The 18,865-nt window shown below is 46.2% G+C and overlaps 1 protein-coding gene across 1 annotated transcript in view; it reads right to left on the reverse strand.

Moving 5' to 3' along the window:
- TRPC4 (transient receptor potential cation channel subfamily C member 4) overlaps window positions 1-18,865 on the reverse strand; it is a 99,309-nt gene that overhangs the window by 76,000 nt on the left and 4,444 nt on the right. The window contains exon 2 of the mRNA XM_053665644.1: window positions 1,305-1,711. Within this exon, the coding sequence (XP_053521619.1) occupies window positions 1,305-1,682 (378 nt within the window). The 5' untranslated portion in view covers window positions 1,683-1,711. The remainder of the gene's footprint in view (window positions 1-1,304; window positions 1,712-18,865) is intronic.

An 18,865-nucleotide genomic window follows, 5' to 3' on the forward strand; every position in this document is an offset into this window, starting at 1 on the left:
CCACACATTTGTGGTTCAAGGGCATTCACACCAGACAGTTCCTGTTGTGTTGGCTGGTGTCATTTTTTTAAATTTGACAGTTTAAGGGAAAAGAGGTCAGTGCCCCTGACTAAGTAGTCAGGTACTGCCTGTTTTCAAAACTTTTTCGGCACACTGCCTGAAAATCACTGCTTAAAAAGAACGTGTCTCCTAAGAGTGTATCACTTTCAGAAACAGAGATTTGTGCATCGCCAAAGAGGGCAGAAATGGAGAGAGCCGTAACGACACTCACCTTCACTAAGATTTTACTTTAAAAGGCAAATTGTGAGCCCCTGCAGGACAGTCAATGTCTCTGCAATTAGTGAGACGGGCCTGATGCAGGGAAGCGAGGGGCGCGGGGTGGAAGGAGAGGGGGTGACACAGGGCGGAAGCCGAGGGAAGGATCCGGAAAGACAAGAGCAGGTTCCCTAGTCACTGCTGACTAGGATTCCTCTACTTCCTTAGGGGCAAAAACGGGGAGATTACCAAGGGGAAAAAATCACAGTGTGGGACATTTTAGTTTATTTTCTACTAATGATAAGATGTAACTTACCATTTCGTCCTTAATACATCTGATATTAAGTTTGCAGTCGAGTTCAGTTATTTTCCAGTCATCTTTTTAAACATTTAAAATATCAGAGGCTCCCCTGGGGTGGGCTAAAAAGATCGGCACCAAAATCCGACACACTCTCCAGATCGGCAAACAGTTTAAACAGAAACATACCGAGAGAATTTGGCCGGCGCCCGCAGCCTGTGAGCCGGTGACAGGCAGGAGGAAAACAGCCACAGACACACAGAAGGGTCCCGAACACCGTCTGTGCTGCGCGTCACACAGAAATGCTTCCGGGGTGAAGGAGCCAACCTGGGGCACCCTGCTTCGGTCCGTCCTCACTCGCGGTCTCATCTGCCCGGGGAGAGGTGCCGGCGGCGCCGGCAGCCGGTGTGGGAGGGTATGAACTTGCACTTCACAGTTTTCCACCACAATGGTCCTGATTTCAGTGCTTCTACTAATACCTGCAGGGGGTCCAACCTGCAGCCCGGCGGCCGCACGCGGCCCAGGACGGCTGTGATATGTGGCCCAACACAAAATCATAAACGTACGTAAAACACAATGAGGTTTTTTGTGATTACATGTGACAATGCATTTAACATGTGGCCCGAGACAACTCTTCTTCAGTGTGGCCCAGAGACACCACAAGGTTGGACACCCCTGATCGGGGGAGGTGAAGCTCTCTAGGAGCCTTCTGCAGGGAACAATGAGTGAAAACCCGTATTTTCGCACGTACCTGTTTTTCCCCGCTGGGCTTCTTGTGGTTCAGCAGCAGCTCGACGGCGCCCACGACTTCTTTCCTGATGGCGTGGAGCAGGGCGTCCCCCACGTGGACGTTGAAACTCAAGAGCAATTCGATGAGCTCCAAGTTCTCATTCTCTATCGCAATCAGCAGAGCAGTTCTTCCGAGAGGATCGATGCAGTTGATATTGATTTTGAAATAAATTTCCGCTTCCTCCAGGGACTTCTTGACACTGGCATAATCCCCCTTTTCCACGGCGTTCAAATAGGCCTTTTCGGACGGCGAGAGCTCCGACTCCGCCCGGACGATGCGCAGAGGGATGCGGTCTCGGTAGGGGGCATTGGCGTTTCTTTTGTAGTAAAACTGAGCCATGCTTCATGCCACGCGCTTTCCTTCTGTCTCTGAAAGCACAAACAGACCAACAGAAAAGCCCACAAAGATTAGTGTTAGTGCACTTTTTAACTATTAAGCATCATGCGACTCACAATTACCTCAGTAACAATGACGATGCCATTATGATTTAGTAATACTAGTGAAGTTTTTTTTTCCCCCTTCAACAAAGGAAATGGATTTATCATTTTCCAGGTATCTGCAAACACAAGGTACAACGTCCATATCTAAGAGGAATAAAAAGAGGTTAGTATTTGCACGTTATTTTCAAAAGTTACTTTGCAAATGACATGGCTACCTCGGTTCAACAGTAACTTCAGTTAGGAAGCAGTTTGGTTACTTGCCCTTTGATGTCCAGGTTATTTGTCATGACTTCTCCATGCCTAAGTTCAGGAGCTGCTATTCAGAACTGCTGATTAAACTCATTCGGTCTCACGTGTCACTCAAGCTAAGGTTTTCCCGCTGATTTTCTCTCGGGAACCCCTACCCATTCACAGAAACGAAGTGACAGCCCCTTCGACGGCCGTGTTACTGTCTGTCTCTCCCTTTAAGTTCTCAACGATACTTACTTTGCACGTCTTGCTGCACCTCGGTTTTGCGCACAAATGTTTATGAGATTTGTACCTTCTCGTTAGAGTCACGCCTTCACCAGTTGTCACCATGGAGTGTCCTTCTTTGTGTCTCATGCCAGCCTTCATTTTAGAGTCTATTTTGTCTGGTATCAGTATTGCTCCTCAGCCTTTTCCTTCCTGGACATAAAATGTCCCCGGCCCTTCCCTTTCAGTCCGAGTGACTTCTAACCTGCAGCAGGTCTCCTTGTAGGCAGCACACACACGGGGTCTTGCTTTCTTATCCATCAGCCTCACTGTGCATTCTGATCGGAACATTAAATTCATTTACACTTCAAGTGATTATTGAAGGGTATGTAGTTATTGCCAGTTTGAATCATACTTATATCTCTTTTTTTTCTTTTCTTCTTCTTGAAGAAAGTTGCTTTAACCTTTCCTATAATCATGGTTTGGTGACGATGAACTACCTCAGCTTTCTGGAAAGCTCTTTATTTCTCCTTCAGTTTTTAAAAAGATTTCATTTATTTATTTTTAGAGGGGAAGGGAAGGAGAGAGGGAGAGAATATCAATGTGTGGTTGCCTCTCGTGTGTCTTCCACTGGGAACTGGCCCGCAATCCAGGCATGTGCCCTGACTGGGAATTGAACCACCATACTCTGGTTCGTAGGCCCACACTCAATCCACTGAGCTACACCAGGCAGGGCTCTCCTTCAAATTTAAATGACTGCTTTGCTGGGTAGAGTCATCGAGGTTGAAGGTCCTTGTTTTTTATCACTTTGAATATTTTTGTCAATCCCTCGTGCCCTGGGAAGTTTCTGTTGAGATACCGGCTGTTCATCTTCTAGAAGCTCCCTTATAACTAATTAACTGCTTTTCTCTTGCTACTCTTAAGAGTCTGTCTTTGTCTTTAATCTTTGCCATTTTATTATTTTTTTAAGATTTTATTTACTTATTTTTAGAGAGAGAGCGAGTGAGGGAAAAAGAGAAACATCAATATGTGGTTGCCTCTCACGCGCCCCCTACTGGGGACCTGGTCCACAACCCGGGCATGTGCCCTGACAGGGAATCGAACCAGAGACTCTTTGGTTCACAGGCTGGCACTCAGTCGACTGAGCCACACCAGCCAGGGCAAATCTTTGCCGTCTTAGTTACGCTGTGACTTGGTGCGGATCTGCATGGGAGCCTCTTCTTTGGGACTCCCTGTGCTTCCTGGACTTGTGAGTCTTTTACCCTCCCCAGGTGAAGGAAGTTTTCAGTTACTATCTCTTAGGTAGGTTCACAATCTCTTGCTCTCTCTCTTCCCCTTCCAGTGCCCCTGACACGCGGATTTTGTCATGCCTGATGTCCCAGGTGCCCCCTAAACCATCCTCACTTTTCTAAATTCATTTTTCTTTTTGCTGCTCTGATTGGGTGTTTTCTGCTACCTTGTCTTCTAAATGGCCGATTCAGTGTCTGCTTCTTCCGTTGATTTTTCCTAGTGGACTCTTCGTTTCAGATACCGTACTCTTCATTTCCGACTGGTTCTCTTTTTTACGGTTCTATGTCCTCTTTGGAGCGCCCACTAAGTTCCTCGCGCGTCCTCTAGCTGCCGACAGCAATGTCGGACACAGTGCGATCCCTCCCTGCTAACTTCCATTTTAGTGCAAATCCAAAGGCGGCCTCTTCGTGGTGCCACTCCACACAACAGGAAAGTGAGTGCCACTGAAGACAAAAGAAACCATAACGCAAAATCTGCGGGGTGCGCTGTCCTCACACCCCATGGGCGAAGCGGTGCCTCTCCAAACCCGTGCCCATACCCATGAGGCCCAGACACCACCGCCATGGAGCGCCCATTTAGAACACAAATAGGGGACAATTCCCCAGACACCGGCAATGACATGTGACTAAAAAGTTCGCACCCTGGCCCCTGTTAACCTCCCCAGCTGGTGCACCTAAACGGTGAAGCTTTCCTGTTTGGGGAACAAAGAGGTTTATTCAGGCTTCAGAGCCTTTCCCGGCTCTGCCAGAAAAATCATCATCATCATCGTCATCATCGTCATGTTAGCAGTAATGTTGCTTTAATTTGCTGGAAATTAAGAACTCCATCTAATTATACCTGAGTCATAATCATAATAATTTCAGTGTCTTTTTTAAGAAAAACAAATCAGCACTGTAAAATGTGGAACAGCGTGAGCTCCCAGAGAGCAAGACACCGGGTCCCTCGCCCTCCGTCCCTCGCATCGCTGGGGAAAGGCTCTGTCTCACACCCACCGCGAAACGTACACCGCAAAGGGGATGCGCCGTTCCCGCAAGCCCGGGAGAGGACCGCCCGCGGCGCCGGCCGAAGGGAGCAGGATGTAAACGTCTCTCCTTCCTTCCGTGACGGGTTCTGAGCACCCCCGCGCCCGGCCGCTGGTGCTGGTTCTAGATAAAGGACGCGCTGCTTCAAAGTAGGAGAACGATACCTAGCCTAAGGCCAACGAAGCCTCGGAAATGTCATGTTTTGAGATCTGCGATTATCTGCTTTTGTAAATTGCTGATTTGAAAATGTGATTTTTCCTTATGTTCAAAAGAAGATACATGCCTTTGGTCATTGGAGGAGTCGCACGTTCTCTCACTACGGGCCCTCTGCAGTCTCGTGGGTGCTAAAGAAGGTTGTCCCTCACTCATCTACCCCCTTTCTTCTTTAGCTATGCCGGGGATCGAACCTGCAACCTGGGCATGTGCCCTGACCCAGTATCAAACCCACAACCTTTTTGGTGTATAGGACAATGCTCCAACCAACTGAGCCACACTGGCCAGGGCACTAACTAATTTTTTTTAAAAACACTGAATTGCAAAGTTACAGTGGCAGAGTGAAACTGAGTGCCTAAGATATCTTTTTCCTTCCCTGGCTGGTGTGGCTCAGTGGATTGAGTAACAACCTGCAAACCAAAGGGTCGCTGGTTCAATTCCTAGTCAGGGCACATGCCTGGGCTGCAGTCCAGGTTCCCAGTGGGGGGCGTGTGAGAGGCAACCACACATGGATGTTTCCCTCCCTCTCTTTCTCCCTCCCTTACCCTCTCTAAAAATGCATAAATATTTTTTAAAGAGATATCTTTTTCCTAAGTGATCATGGGTCACACAGTCTAGATAAATACTGCCTTTCACTTGGTAATTATGCAAATACATGTCAGCTGAGTGCAGTAATCAGATAACGTGTCACCTCTTTTCTTCTCGTTAGTGACATGTTAGAATGCTTATGTCTTTGAAAAGAGGAAGCAGCGATAAGATGCGGCCGTGCTCCACCCGCCTTCAGTTCGTTCCGCACGACGCACACACCACCCCGGGGGGACGGCGCCCACTTCTCTGGGCCCCGTCTCAGTTCTGACTCTGTTCTCACGCGGAGAGACGCTTCGGAGGGCAGTGAGGAGTGTCCGTGCTGAGGCAGGTCCTGGACCCACACATACTCACTGTAAGGCCTCGGCCACAAGAGCAAGGACCACACATGCTCTCCATTCGCGGGACAAGAACAGAGGCCTAAATTCAATGCACACCCAGCCTAAAGTGACAGAGCCGGCGGGGCTGAGATGGGGACCCTTGCAGGGCTGACACCGTCCTCTTACCTACTGTGTGTCACGGGCTAAACAGAGCTCAGGCAGGACGGTCTCCGTGTACTGAGCACACGACACGCACCCAGTGAATATTAACTACCAGTAGTAGTACTGCTACTAGTGCTATTACTGCCAGGCCAGAGCCGAGAGGTCCCAGGGACCCGAGGGTGCCTAGTGCCCTGCCCCTCCCTCCCCCTCCCAGCCCACAGCAGAAGCCACGGATCCTAACCTCCAAAACTGCATCTTGATCACATCTGCTTCTCTCTCTCCTTAAAGTTGAAGTCATATGGTGAGGGTCCAGGGCATGACTGACGTGTCTTATAACGAGGCACAGCCAGGGTTAAGCCACATTCCCCCGCCCCCTCGTTTGAGACAGAGAGCATGATTTCCATATGAAAGTCTCAGTCACCCAGCTTAGAAATAACCTGTGAACTGGAACTCGATTTTCATAACGTCTCGGTAATAAATTACGAGCTATGATCCTTTCACTTAGTGGGGGATTATGATGTTTCTGACTCTGCGATATATTAGCCTATACAGCTTACCCACTGCACTATTCACCAGGATTGTGCTTGAGGATTAGGAATGTCGAGTAATTTATGCCAGGTTACCCAGCTAGGAAACATGAAGGTTCGAATTCCAACCAGGGTCTAGGCGACATCAAAACTGAGGCTTTCTGTCGCTGACCCCCAAGTGACTGGCACGGTCTCACACTGTTCAAATGTCATTGTGCCTGCATTTTCCTCAGACGCTGTAAACTGGAATATTTCTGCAGCCAGAATACACTCTCCTGCAATGGGCTGCAAAGACAGTCACACGTGAGTCTGAAATATGATCTTTTCATTAGCTAGATCATCAATAATTAATTTTCGGACACAAATTTTGCCTCCAGCAAAATTTCTGCCAGCAGGAGGTAACACATGTCTCCTGGAGCTGAGATGGATCGTTTTGGGGACAATGCTGTTGACAGGTCGCACCCGTGAAGATGCTGGGGGCATAAATCAAACCCGCAAAATAGAGGTCGGTTCCAGAAAGTAACACATAACTTATTGAATTCTGCTTTCTCATTGCTCCTGTCGCCAGGTATCTGCTACTGCAGGAAAAAAATATTTCAGCTTTTTCAGACCATGGGCCTTTTTCTGAAAGGCAATGCTTCAAATAAAGAGGATTATTAACAGTGAGAAACGTTTCATGGAATTGTTTATTCTAGAAAGATGGCAGAAGCGTCTATCTAGAAACATATAGGCACTTTCTAAAAATATTAAAGACAGAGCTGCCGTGTGACCCAGTGACCCCACTCTGGGCGCACGTTTAAAGGAAATGGAAAGAGGACTCTGTACCCCCACGTCCACCGCGGCAGAGTCCCAGGAGCCCAGGCAGAAGGCACCTGAGTGTCTGTCAGCAAAGGAGTGGCTGAATCAGATGACACACGCACAAAGCAGCACATCAGCCACGAGATGGAGGAGACCCTGCCACCCAGGACAACTCAGAGAGACCTTCAGGGCCTGTGCCAAGTGGGATTAATCCGACAGAGAAAGACAAAGGCAACTATTACATGGCATCACTTCTACGTGAGTTCCAAACAAAAGGTGAACTCATAGAGAGAGAGAGTAGAAGTGTGTACCAGGGGCTGAGGGGCGAGGGCAGGGAAATCAGGAAGGTGACGGTCAAAGGGCTCAAACGTTCAGCTCTAAGATGTGTAAGGGCTACTCTGCCCGCTGACTGCACTGAGCATAATGCTCTCCAGGTCCATCCTCACTGTTGCAAAAGGCGAGATTTCCTTTTTTACGGCCGAATAGGATTCCATTTGTGAAAATGCACCACAGCTTTTTAATCTCTTCGTCTACTGGTGGGCACTTGGGCTGTTTTCAGATCTTGACTATTTTAAATAATGCTGCTGTAAACATAGGGGTACATGTATTCTTTCAAACTGGTGTTTTTCAGATTCTCACTATAAACTCCCAGAAGGGCACCAACAGGCAGCTCCATTTTTAATTTTTTGATGCCCCTCCACACTGTTTTCCACAGTGGCCGCGCCCGTCTGCATTCCCACCCACCGCACCCCAGGGCTCCCCTTCCTCCACGGCCCCTCCAGTGCTTGCGGTTTGTTGGTTTATTGACAGTGGCCATTCTGGCAGGTGCACAGACGCACCTGGGCCAGAGAGAAGGGGCGCAGGTGGGCAAAGGCACGGGGGAGAGAATGGGGACATCTGTTTCAGTGTCGACAATAAAGTTAAAAAAGGATGTGTAAGTTCTGAGGGTCCAATGTACAGCATGATGAATATAGTTGATAAAGTTGTACTGCATAATTTAAAAAGTTGCTGGAAGAGTAGAATATAAATGTTCTCATCCAAACTGACACATACACGAGGCAATGGGTATGTTAATGAACTTTTCACAGTGTGCACACATGTCAGCTCACAAGGTACATGTTCAACAACTTACGATTTAATTTGTCAATTATAGCGCAGTAAAGTGGAAAAACGGTGACACAGTGGCAATATGACACCCCCCCCCCAGCCCATCCTCTGGGGACCAACGGATCCAGTTAGAACCCGTTGAAAGCTGGGTGACATCACTGTCTCAGAAGCCTCTGATCAGCCCAGGGCGGTCCGAGAAAAGGGGGTCCCGGCCACAAGCACGAGTGACCAAAGAACAGCACGATGACCGTCTGGCAAATCTATGAGGTTCGTAAAAAAGAACAAACCCTCACATCGGGAAGAGCCAGGCCTGAAGTTTCGGGAGGAGAAATGAGATGGCTCTCTGTGTTGGGATGGAGGGACCCCCAACATCTGCTCTTCCCTCAAGGATTACCTTGGTATCCATGGTCCCCCGAAGGCCCCCAGTGCCCCCCCACAGCTTTGGGGGGAAGCACGGTTGCCTCCCTCCAGGTGTCCCGGGACTTGGCTGCCACAGCCCACTGCCAAGGCCTGGACCCTCATTAGACAGAAGCCACGGGCGTCCTGGGCTGGCGGCGGGCGTGTGGTTGGTAGCCTTGGGCGGCGTGCAGGGACGTGCCGGCGCACTGTGCCTCCAGCTTGTCCGTGTTGCTTCTCCTGCTGGTGGGGGGCTGCACTCCCTGCGCAGCCTGGACCACCACAGGGGTGAGCGGTTAAGACGCACGACGTCAGGTGAGCCTCGGGACGGGGACCCCGGCCATGCCCCTGGAGGGAAGCCTGGGTTTGGGGTGGGTTCCCCAGAGGCCCAGCGGTGACATGCTTGCTGTTGACCATGAGAGGGGCTTGTTTCCATGGTAACAGATGTGGTGTTGAGAACCATGGTTACTCCATGACATCAGGTTTTGGACAAAAATACAGGTTAGAAACGTCAGCCCAAAAGATGAATGGGAGTCCCTCTTCTGGGACATGACCCCCCAGCCCTGAGGCTAGAATCTCATCTCACGCCTCACTGTCTTTTGATTGAATCTAAATGATCATTCACCCAGGCCACCCACAAGGCCTCAGGGCACCGGCAGCCGACATTAAACTGGAAAGAGCAGAGGGAAGACACTGGGACCCTGCGGCCCCTGAAGGCTCAGGCCGACCCTCCCTCTGCCGGGCGGGGTGTGAACTTGCTGTGTCGTCGGTCCGCTCTGCTTTGGGGACGTGGCCACACCCCCACCCCTGACTTCTGCATCCCTTTAGCATTGACTAAAAAACTGCCACGTACATATTTTTAAGAAGACAAATAATGCACATATCAGGGCACACGAGTGTGACTTGGACACGCGAAGCCAGCAGCAGACCCAGGAGTCTGCACAGCAACAAGGTGAACCGGGAAGGCAGAGCCACTGCCTCTCTCACCGGCAGGCTCGGGTGATGTCTCAGGTCATAGGACCTAGTGTAGAACTACAGGGACCGACACACGGCAGAGCGACTCAAAGGAAAGACACTCTCTCCAGCCTCGGGCAGGCTTAGCAGTAAGTGTGTAACACAAGCAGCAGTTTCCTGTCCTTTCCTGATGGACTCGGGATGGGGGAAATGACGATCACGCAGAAATGCCCCAACCCCGAAGGAGAAGCGCCCCCGCCACAACGGAGGTCCGACTGCCACCCAGAGTTCGCTCGGCTCAGCGGGTGGAGCAGTCGGTCCGACCTGAACTACGGCTGATCCCGGCCACATTGACGCAGTTCTACTCAGAATTAATTTCTTAGTACAGAACAGCTTTGAAGAGGTGATGTAGGTTCCAATGTCAAAGACTGGGTAGTTGTCCAAGAATAATGTTACTTATGTGCTAATAAAAAGAATCGGGTTAAAGATTCCCCAACTGTTTTGCAGTTGCTATAATTGTCCCTCTGTGGGTATAATCAGGGGCCTGTACCAGGCAACATGAGTGTGGTTTCTTTAAAAAAAAAAAAAAGCATTTGGCCTCACTGTTTCAGTGTCTGAGTCAAAATGTAAGCTCAGGACTTGAGTTTCTGGCTCTGGTGGGACAGCGTGTGCAGGACTGAAAATCCTTTTGGCAACAAGCAGAAAAGGTGAGCAAATCCAAGCAAACAATTCCATTAACAAGCTTCTATCTAAAGAGTGTCACAGGGCTAACCAGGGCTCAGGGGCCTGGCTCTGAGACAGAGACAGACGCTGGAGAGAGAGGAGCGGAGCTTCTGCAGACTGTGTGCCCCTGCAGGGCACTGGCCAGGGCAGCCTGGACGCACGGCCCCTGTGCCCCGTAAGAAGAAAGACAGACCAAAGTGACATTTGGCAGCTTTCCACCTGAGACGTCTGCTAAAATCTTAAGCTTTGCAGGAAAACGAGTAAGACACTTATCAGAAAGCTGCTGAAAATTAGGGCACGGTATTCATCATTCAAGCTAAAATCCTCTACTCAGGAGCATGCAAGGAGAAGTGGTCTTATTAAACAGCCTCGGTTCTCAGACCTCGGGGACCGGTAACATGTTAATGGGGTCGACCAGGGGGTCACAGAGCAAAGTCTGAAAATTAGCCTCTCGTTAGCTCAGCCTGTGCCTGTCTTAATGCTTCCACACCATCCCGTCTTTCTGCTGAAGGACGGTGTATCCTCTCCCTGGGAGAGGGGGGCAAAGTTGCTACAGTTTTTAAATACACTTTTTGTACCTTTAAATTAAAAAGTATGAGACAGTTCAAAAAAATTAAGAAAACAGCAGACCAGCATAGAACTCTGGTATTGGAGGCATCGACCTCATGCTTTAAATATTCAGGGAGGTTCAGAATTTAGACAGAAAAATGGAAAACTTTTATCGGGAATCTAAAACCTCCAAAAAATAATAAAAGTGAAAGCCTTGAAGTGAAAAGTGCAGTAATTAAAAGTAAAAACTGAAATAAGTTGAAGAGCACACAGAACACGGCAAATAAAAAGGATTCATGAATGGAAAGATAAGGCTATAAAAAGTATCCAGGTTATAGCCCAGAGAGCAAAACCGAATGCAAAATACATGAAAAGGAGCATCAAAAGAATAAGAGAGAAATATGGCACAGGATAAAAAGATAAAAATGTGTTAATTGGAGCGGAGGCCTTAAGGGAGGAAAGTGCAAAACTGACTCTGAACAGATGATGACAAAGAATTTTCTAAGACTGATGAAAGATACCAAGCCAAATTTAAGAAATATTCCAAATGTCAAGCAGTGGAAATCCAAAGAGATCACCTAGGTACATGATTGTAAAACTACTAAAAACAAAAGACTAGAAGAAAAGAGAAGAGCGACCACAATGGACAGCACTTCACTGCCAACAGAGTGACAATTAGACTGACCGCTGACTTCTCAGCAGAAATGATGGGATGCAAACGTCGATTGAGGAGCCTATTTACCAAAGAAGATAACGTCCAGCCTAAAATATTCTGCCCAATGAAAAGAGCTTTAAAAGTGAGGTGAAAATAAAAACACTTAATTAAACGAAAACTTAGAGAATTTGTTGCCACTGACAAAATCCACGGACATGAAATACAGTAACATTACCTTGTGGTTCCCCACAGAGGCTCGGGTGTGTTAGAAGGAACTCAGGCATCTAAACATAGCCACTGTGGTGTCTGCAATTATGAATGAAAAAGGAAACTAAAACAGAAAATAAAACAGATATGATTGTTCTTGAAAAAAACAATACATTAAATCTGTCCAGCTCAGCCCGTTGTCCCCCAAAATGCACGGGCATGGACATATGTAAAATTTTACTTTTTAAGAATGAATAGACTAACCCTCAAACTTAATTAAACCTATTGTAGACTAAGAAATAAAGGCAAAAATAACTTCAAAAGTTAGATAAATATTGTGTATTAGATGATCTTACATTTATTTTTCAAATAATTGGCAAACACTTTCAAAGTGCTGCTAAGAATTTTAGAAAAATAAGTTTTTAAAATTAAAATGTTCAACTTTTTAAAAAATAGTTAGCTATGGTTCATAAATCAGTAATATGTCTTGATTATTTATTTTACTGTTTCAGAAAAGATATTTTAAAATAATCATATGTAGTAAATATTTAGTATTTATGATTACAGTGGCATTCATTTATTTTCAATTGCGAAAAAGGCCAGAAACCCCAGCAGCATCCCTGCAATGATTTCTTCCCTTGCAGTGGGGCAGAGAGGGCAAGGAATCCTTTTTTTCTACACGAGATTAAATTCACTGTGCCCTTCCTTGTACACGAGGGAGAATGTCGCAACGTGAAACCTCCTTTCTTACATTCTTTCCCTTAAGCCTTTTTTGGCTTAATTTTTCTTGAATGTGTTAGGAGACACAAAACACTTCTATTTCCAACCTAAAGAAAAGAGAAACCCATAATGGTTATTTTATGAGTCATACCATAATAGAGATTGCAATTAAATTTCACCATGAACACAGGACCTTAGCATGATTGTATCAACGTTTAGAAAAAATAAACATGCATCATCCCTGCTGTCTACCTGGGGAAGCGCCCTGCTCTGGTTCAGGCGGCGGCGATTTGCACGAGGCAACTCCTGTCTCAGGCCAGGACTAGTCTAGACAATGGGCCGCGTCCGCCTGTACGTAGGGGACCAATGGAATGGGAGCGGTAGGTATTACTGAGCGTTCCATTGGAGGTGGCCCAACCCATGTAGGAACCTCTCTGCGCCGTCACTGACCCTTTTTAGTTGCTCATATACCCACTTCATTATGGTGAAAATAATCAGAACAAATCCTGACAGATCCTGAAACACTTTCACAAGCTGAGAAATACAATTCATTTGATGAGTGGAGATTCTCTTAAATCACATTAATTTTGATACATAATCCTTGAACATTTTTATAGACGAGATCTTATTTTGACCCGTAAGACCAAAAGTATTATAATAATGTAGCTCATCTTTCAAACAACATTTGTTGAATAAAGTGAAATGAGGCAAAGTTACATCTCAAGCCTGTCTAGATTAGCCAACAATGCATCATTTCAAATACTTAATGTGTTTACAAATTAAGGTGCATTCTTCTGAATCCACTTGTATCCTGCCTCTATTTTTACTTTGTAGGTATCTATATTTTTAAGAACATCAGAGGCTAAAATATTATACTATTAAAAAGACCCTTTGCAATTTTTGTTGCCAAAAATTATCACCATTAACTATTATTCTGAAAGAGGGAATTTTTCAGTATTTAATTGCATCCAATATTTCCATTACAGCTGTGAGATGACTGGTAAGAAAGCGTTTAAGTATACCAGAAAGTTATGCTTTAAGTTCAGGTTTAATGGTCCACTGCTATGTACAACAGAATACAAAACAGTTTTGATCCTTCAAGTTCAAGTGGTTGATATTTTATATGCTGGAAAAACGCTCCATGAGAACTACTGTTATAATGACATATTTTTTCATTAAAGCCTCTGTCACCCATGAAAGGGCAAAGCCATTTGCTGGTGCGCTTTGTCCCGAGAACGTGCCGAGGAGCTAATGAAGGCGGGCCGTTCTGCACACTGCTCGTCCCGGAGGGAAGCGGTGAGGTTGAAACACACCAGACAAGCAAACGCGTCCTCGTCCCTCCAGCACTTTCTTCCTGGGCAGCACACGCGCAGAAGGACACGGCTTTTGTTTTTTTAGATACAAAGCTACATAACATCTTACAGAGCAACGACAGCCCTAAATTTGAATTTTCTTTAGGAATTTGTCTTTCTTCCTCATTGTCAAAGTTCTCAGAGACAGCCGTTCTTCTGATTTCACAGAACGCCCCTCCGAAAGCACCAGTCTGGCAGAGGAGGTAGTCCTGGGAATGTAGGTCCCGAAAATTAATTTAAAAAGATGAATGTGGCCAGCTCAGTTCCTTTTTTTGTTCACAGTGTTTAATACCATGGAAAGATGGCCTATTTCTGGGTCTCCAGTGCATGCTCAGCTCTACAAACCGCTGACTAACACCAGTGGTGCCTATGGAGACCCAGCTGCCTGTAGGATGGATCCGCCCTTCCAAGACTATCTTGCGTCAGCGTTATGTCCCAAGGCCAAGGTGCAGGGCACGGGGACCCACGCCACTGCACCCCTAGCTCCAAAAGCGGCTGCTTCTCTTAGATTTGCCTCACTGGTCCCGGGGGGTGGGGGGAGGGCAAACTGTGAATGGAGCATCACGCATCCATCAAGACTCTGGAAAATGCCTCGCCTCCTAAAACACATGCTTCTGAAGGGTAGGTTAGTAATATCTGCATGAAATGAAAGCACCATCATTAACAATACTAATCATGCTGTTCACAGTGAATACAGATATGTACATAATAGTCAGAAAACCTAAGTCCTACTCTTACAGAAACAATAATTTCAGGCAATAAGGATGCATTGGAATTTCTTCCAACATGACCCAAGGTTTTGGTCTTTTTTTCTTTTTAGTCCATGTGTAGACTAATTGATTGTAATACAACTGTATTATTTCCTCAGTGACTTCTCCGCTCGTATGAGAAAAGGGAGGGGACAAAGGAGTAAAATGTCTGTGAGATACTACGGGACACGGAAATGCCATGATGAGGGGGTTATGGGGCTTCTTCGTTTGAAATCTTACAGAAAAAGGAAAAGTACGAGCCTCTCCTATTCTTAGTGTCTAGACCAGTGACTGTTAGATAAACCTTTAATGAAGCATCCTACATGTGTGTACACAGGTAATATATGTATACATGATCAAAGTCACTTAGTACAATGAGTTTTGCCTAAAACCAGAGTTTTGAATTAGATGACCTCCTACGTCATTTATTTACACCTAATCGTTCTATAGGTGCAGATGCTGACCAATAACTTTGATTGTCTTTCATGGGCTTCTCTGCACTCTTGGCTTACATATCTCATCACGGCCGATGTTCCTCCGTAGGCCCTACGGACGAGCTGACCACCGGGAGCGGTTTTCCACTCTTCCACAGTCTTTGGCTCTGACACAGCAATCCTCGTACACACGTGCAGAAGAAACTAAACAAGGCCAACTGTGCTTACAAACTACAACTGCCAGAGAAGGGCCTTCAGTTAAAGTCTAACCTTCCATCTGACCTTCAAGGTCCCCAGTTTGCCGCAGCCAGCATGAAAAAGTCCTTCACCTAAAATGACACCCGTGCCGTCACAAACGGGGGATGACCATCGATAAAGTGTGACAAACTCGCCATTCTTCACGCCACACGCACTAGGCGGCCTGCCTGTCCTCCCCCCGTGTTTCGGGGGATGGTTATTGGTGTGTTTTGGAGGCAGCTACTGGTGTGTGCGCAGTTACTTGAAAGAGCAGCGTGTTAAGACAGAGGAGTTAAAGGTGACAGCTGACAGCGAGCGAAACCACTCATCCCCGCATTCTTTCGTTCCATTCTCCATTCAAAAAGCACATGCGGAACACAAATCACACTAATTCTGTGAAACAAAAATTACAGTGCCGCGTGCTATGGACCACGACCCTGGCAGACTCAGGCTGCCGGCTCACACCCTTGTGCTGCTTTTCCGTGCAGGGGCGCCCCACTGCGGCCCGCAGGCTGCACGCGGCTGTGAGTGCAACCCAACACAAAATCGCAAATCTACTTAAAACAGGATGATTGCATATCCCAATGTACTGAGTGTGTGGCCCAAGACAACTCTTCTCCCAGTGCGGCCCAGAGACGCCACAGGGCTGGGCACGCCTGCCGGAGGCGACGAAAACTTCACACGGGGTGGAGCATCTCCGCACCTCTCCTCAAGTTCCACGCAGAACAACCCCACTCCCAACCAAGTAGAAGGAAATGACTGTGACAAAAAGCACTCCTGCCACCCTCGAGTGGGCCTCAAGTACTGCCACATCGCTGACATCGATTCTCAACTTACTTTGACAAACACAATCAGTGCAAAGAAGTCTCTACTTTGTCTGCAAGAAGCAGTGGCGTCCACCCTCCTTCTACTCTGCCCACAGCGCTCACCGTGCAGTGGAACGAAATCTCTCCCTTAAGACTTCCAGCTCAGCACCACTCAACTCAAGCACATCAATAACCGGTTCTATAAATCCCGTGGAAACGAGCAGTGTGGGGGGACCAGCTGCCTGGATGTCAGGGCCACTGAGTAACTGTGGGTTAATTACTTTTGTAGTGTATGGAATAATAGGGCACCAATATAAGACATAAGTGCAAGGTTGTTGTTAGAACTGGTTTCATCATGCAAACAAATATGCTCAGATTCAGCCAACTATGGTACAATAAAACTGTGCAACAAATTAATTATGCTCAATTGCAAAAGCATAATATCTACGACAATCTAAGTCGGCTGAAAACGTGAGCATTTTTTTTGAGCATCCTCTGGGTCTCTCTTTTTTTTAAAGATTTCATTTATTTATCTTTAGAGGGGAAGGGAAGGAGAGAGGGAGAGAAACATCAACGTATGGTTGCCTCTCATGCATCCCCTGCTGGGAACTGGCCTGCAACCCAGGCATGTGCCTTGACTAGGAATCGAACCTCTATCGTCTGGCTCGCAGGCCCACGCTCAATCCACTGAGCTACACCAGCCAGGGCTGCTCTGGGTTTCTTAAAGGGGCCTTACTGTCTCGGTCAGGAGACAGACCTCTCCCACGTGCAAGGCAGGATGTAACCGGGGTTTTTGCTGGTTTTACTGGCGATACCCGGGGACGGGAAGGAAACTGTCAAGCAGACAGTAACATGGAGGTGGGCTTAGGGGTCAGAGAACTTTTGACGAGAAGAAATTGCAAAGCTTAGTCGTGTGTTATCAGTCTAGTCACTCAGTTATTCATTTACTAATATTCAACAACTATTTACTGAATGAGTACCCCTTCAGTGCTCATTTTCGTCATGGTTCCTTTTCAAAGACTCTAGACTCAACTTCAGTATCAACAGGTCTTTGGGCCTAAGCACTTCCTATTGGCTTTAACTGCAGGTATAAGTTTAAAAAAAAAACATGGCAAATTCCTTAAAACGTGCCACCAACTAATAGATGTATCAATGAGAGCTACCTTAGTAAAATCCCAAAGGACGTTAAAAATAAATAGGCAATTAACTTCAGACAAAATTAAGACAAAACCACTTGGGTAAGAATTCTGTACAACATTGAAAAGAGGTAACATGACCCTAACATGTCCTGACATGGCTGCTATTTCTATAATCAAGGATATTTTATTAACAGCCTACGGATGGTTTAAGATTGAATGGAAATTTTTATTTAGAAATTAATCATGTTTGTTTAAAGAAAAATGTGTGAACTTGAGTTTAGCCATGAAAATAAACCTTTCATCCCTTTCTGCGTGTATTACGTTTATATTCAAGAGTAAGGAACAAAATAATTTTGAGAACAACCTGCCCCACCTTAAAACTTACAGAGTTAACACAGCATCGTTTCAAATGCCAGCCTCCTAATGGGTCTACGCGCCAATGTTCCATTAGGTAAAACATTAAAGAAATGAATAGCTCTCAGAATCAATGCATGTACAAATCTTGTTAGAAGTTTACTGACTTTATCTTTGAAACTATAAAAATTATGTACAGAGTATTGGCTGTAGACCCAAAAAGACATGGTTTCAAAGCCTGACCCTCCTACAGAGCGCCTTCGCCGATTTTTAGAAATTTAATCCTTTTGGATTATTCAAAAGGTGGTGATAATACTTCAGTTTTAACAGATGTGAAGATAAACATTAAATTTTTTTCTTTGTCTCTAGCAGAGTGCCTGGAAGATATTAAGTAAAAACAAATACTGGCTCCCTCATTTTACCCTCCTTTTATTTTCTTTTTTTTTTTTAAATAATAGCTCCTGTTTTCCTGTCTAACATAAATTTTAACTCTTACTGGTATTTGTTCAAGCAGATTACGTATGGTGACTTGTTCAGCATATTTCAAAGATATGATAGCAAACAATAATCAGAATATAATGAAGCATTTCTGACTCATGTCCCAGCAGCTGCCATTCCCCAGACAGAAGGCAGTGCCAGATAAAGCTACCGAGGTGCCCTTTTCAATGGGTGTTTTCAGCCCCATTTCTAACTTCCAGTGAGAAACAGTGTCCATGTGTCAGCTGTCACCTCCCAGGGATTCTGGGGCACTGTTCTGTGTCACAGAAAACAATTTTTTAAAGGGGCAAAGCATAGACTGATATTAACGGAACATCATCTACAGTTTGAAAGAGCAGATTGAGTACTGAAACCATTCTCTCTCACATCCTAGTTCAGTAAGATGGAACTTCCGGAAGGATCAGTACATTTTTGAGAAGTTTAAATAGATCGCTTCATCTACCAAACAGTTCATGGAAGCGTGCAGTTTTCCATGGACCTATCTGCAGGGCCGGTGTCTTCAATTTTCATCCTCCCGGTGAACAGCATCTTCCCCCAAATGCACTTCTCATCACAGAGTCGTTTAGTGATGGTAATGTCCTCAGGGACCAGGCCGACGTGTGTGCTCATCAGAAAGGTACAGCCAAGATACATCCATGACACACTGTGATATGTACACATATCCCTGAGCGAAATATTCTCATGTCTCTTCAAACACTGAGGCCTCCGCACAGCTGAGAGGATTAGGAAGAGAAAACAGAAGGGGAAGAAGTTCTAAAGCAATTTTGTAAAATCACAAGTAGATGGAAGTAAGCGTCCCCCTGAAGTTGCGTCGAGTTGACTGGTTTTAATG

The sequence above is a fragment of the Artibeus jamaicensis genome, unplaced genomic scaffold (genome assembly GCF_021234435.1).
Source record: "Artibeus jamaicensis isolate MK-2021 breed Jamaican fruit bat unplaced genomic scaffold, CSHL_Jam_final contig_415, whole genome shotgun sequence".
Lineage (NCBI taxonomy): Eukaryota > Metazoa > Chordata > Mammalia > Chiroptera > Phyllostomidae > Artibeus > Artibeus jamaicensis.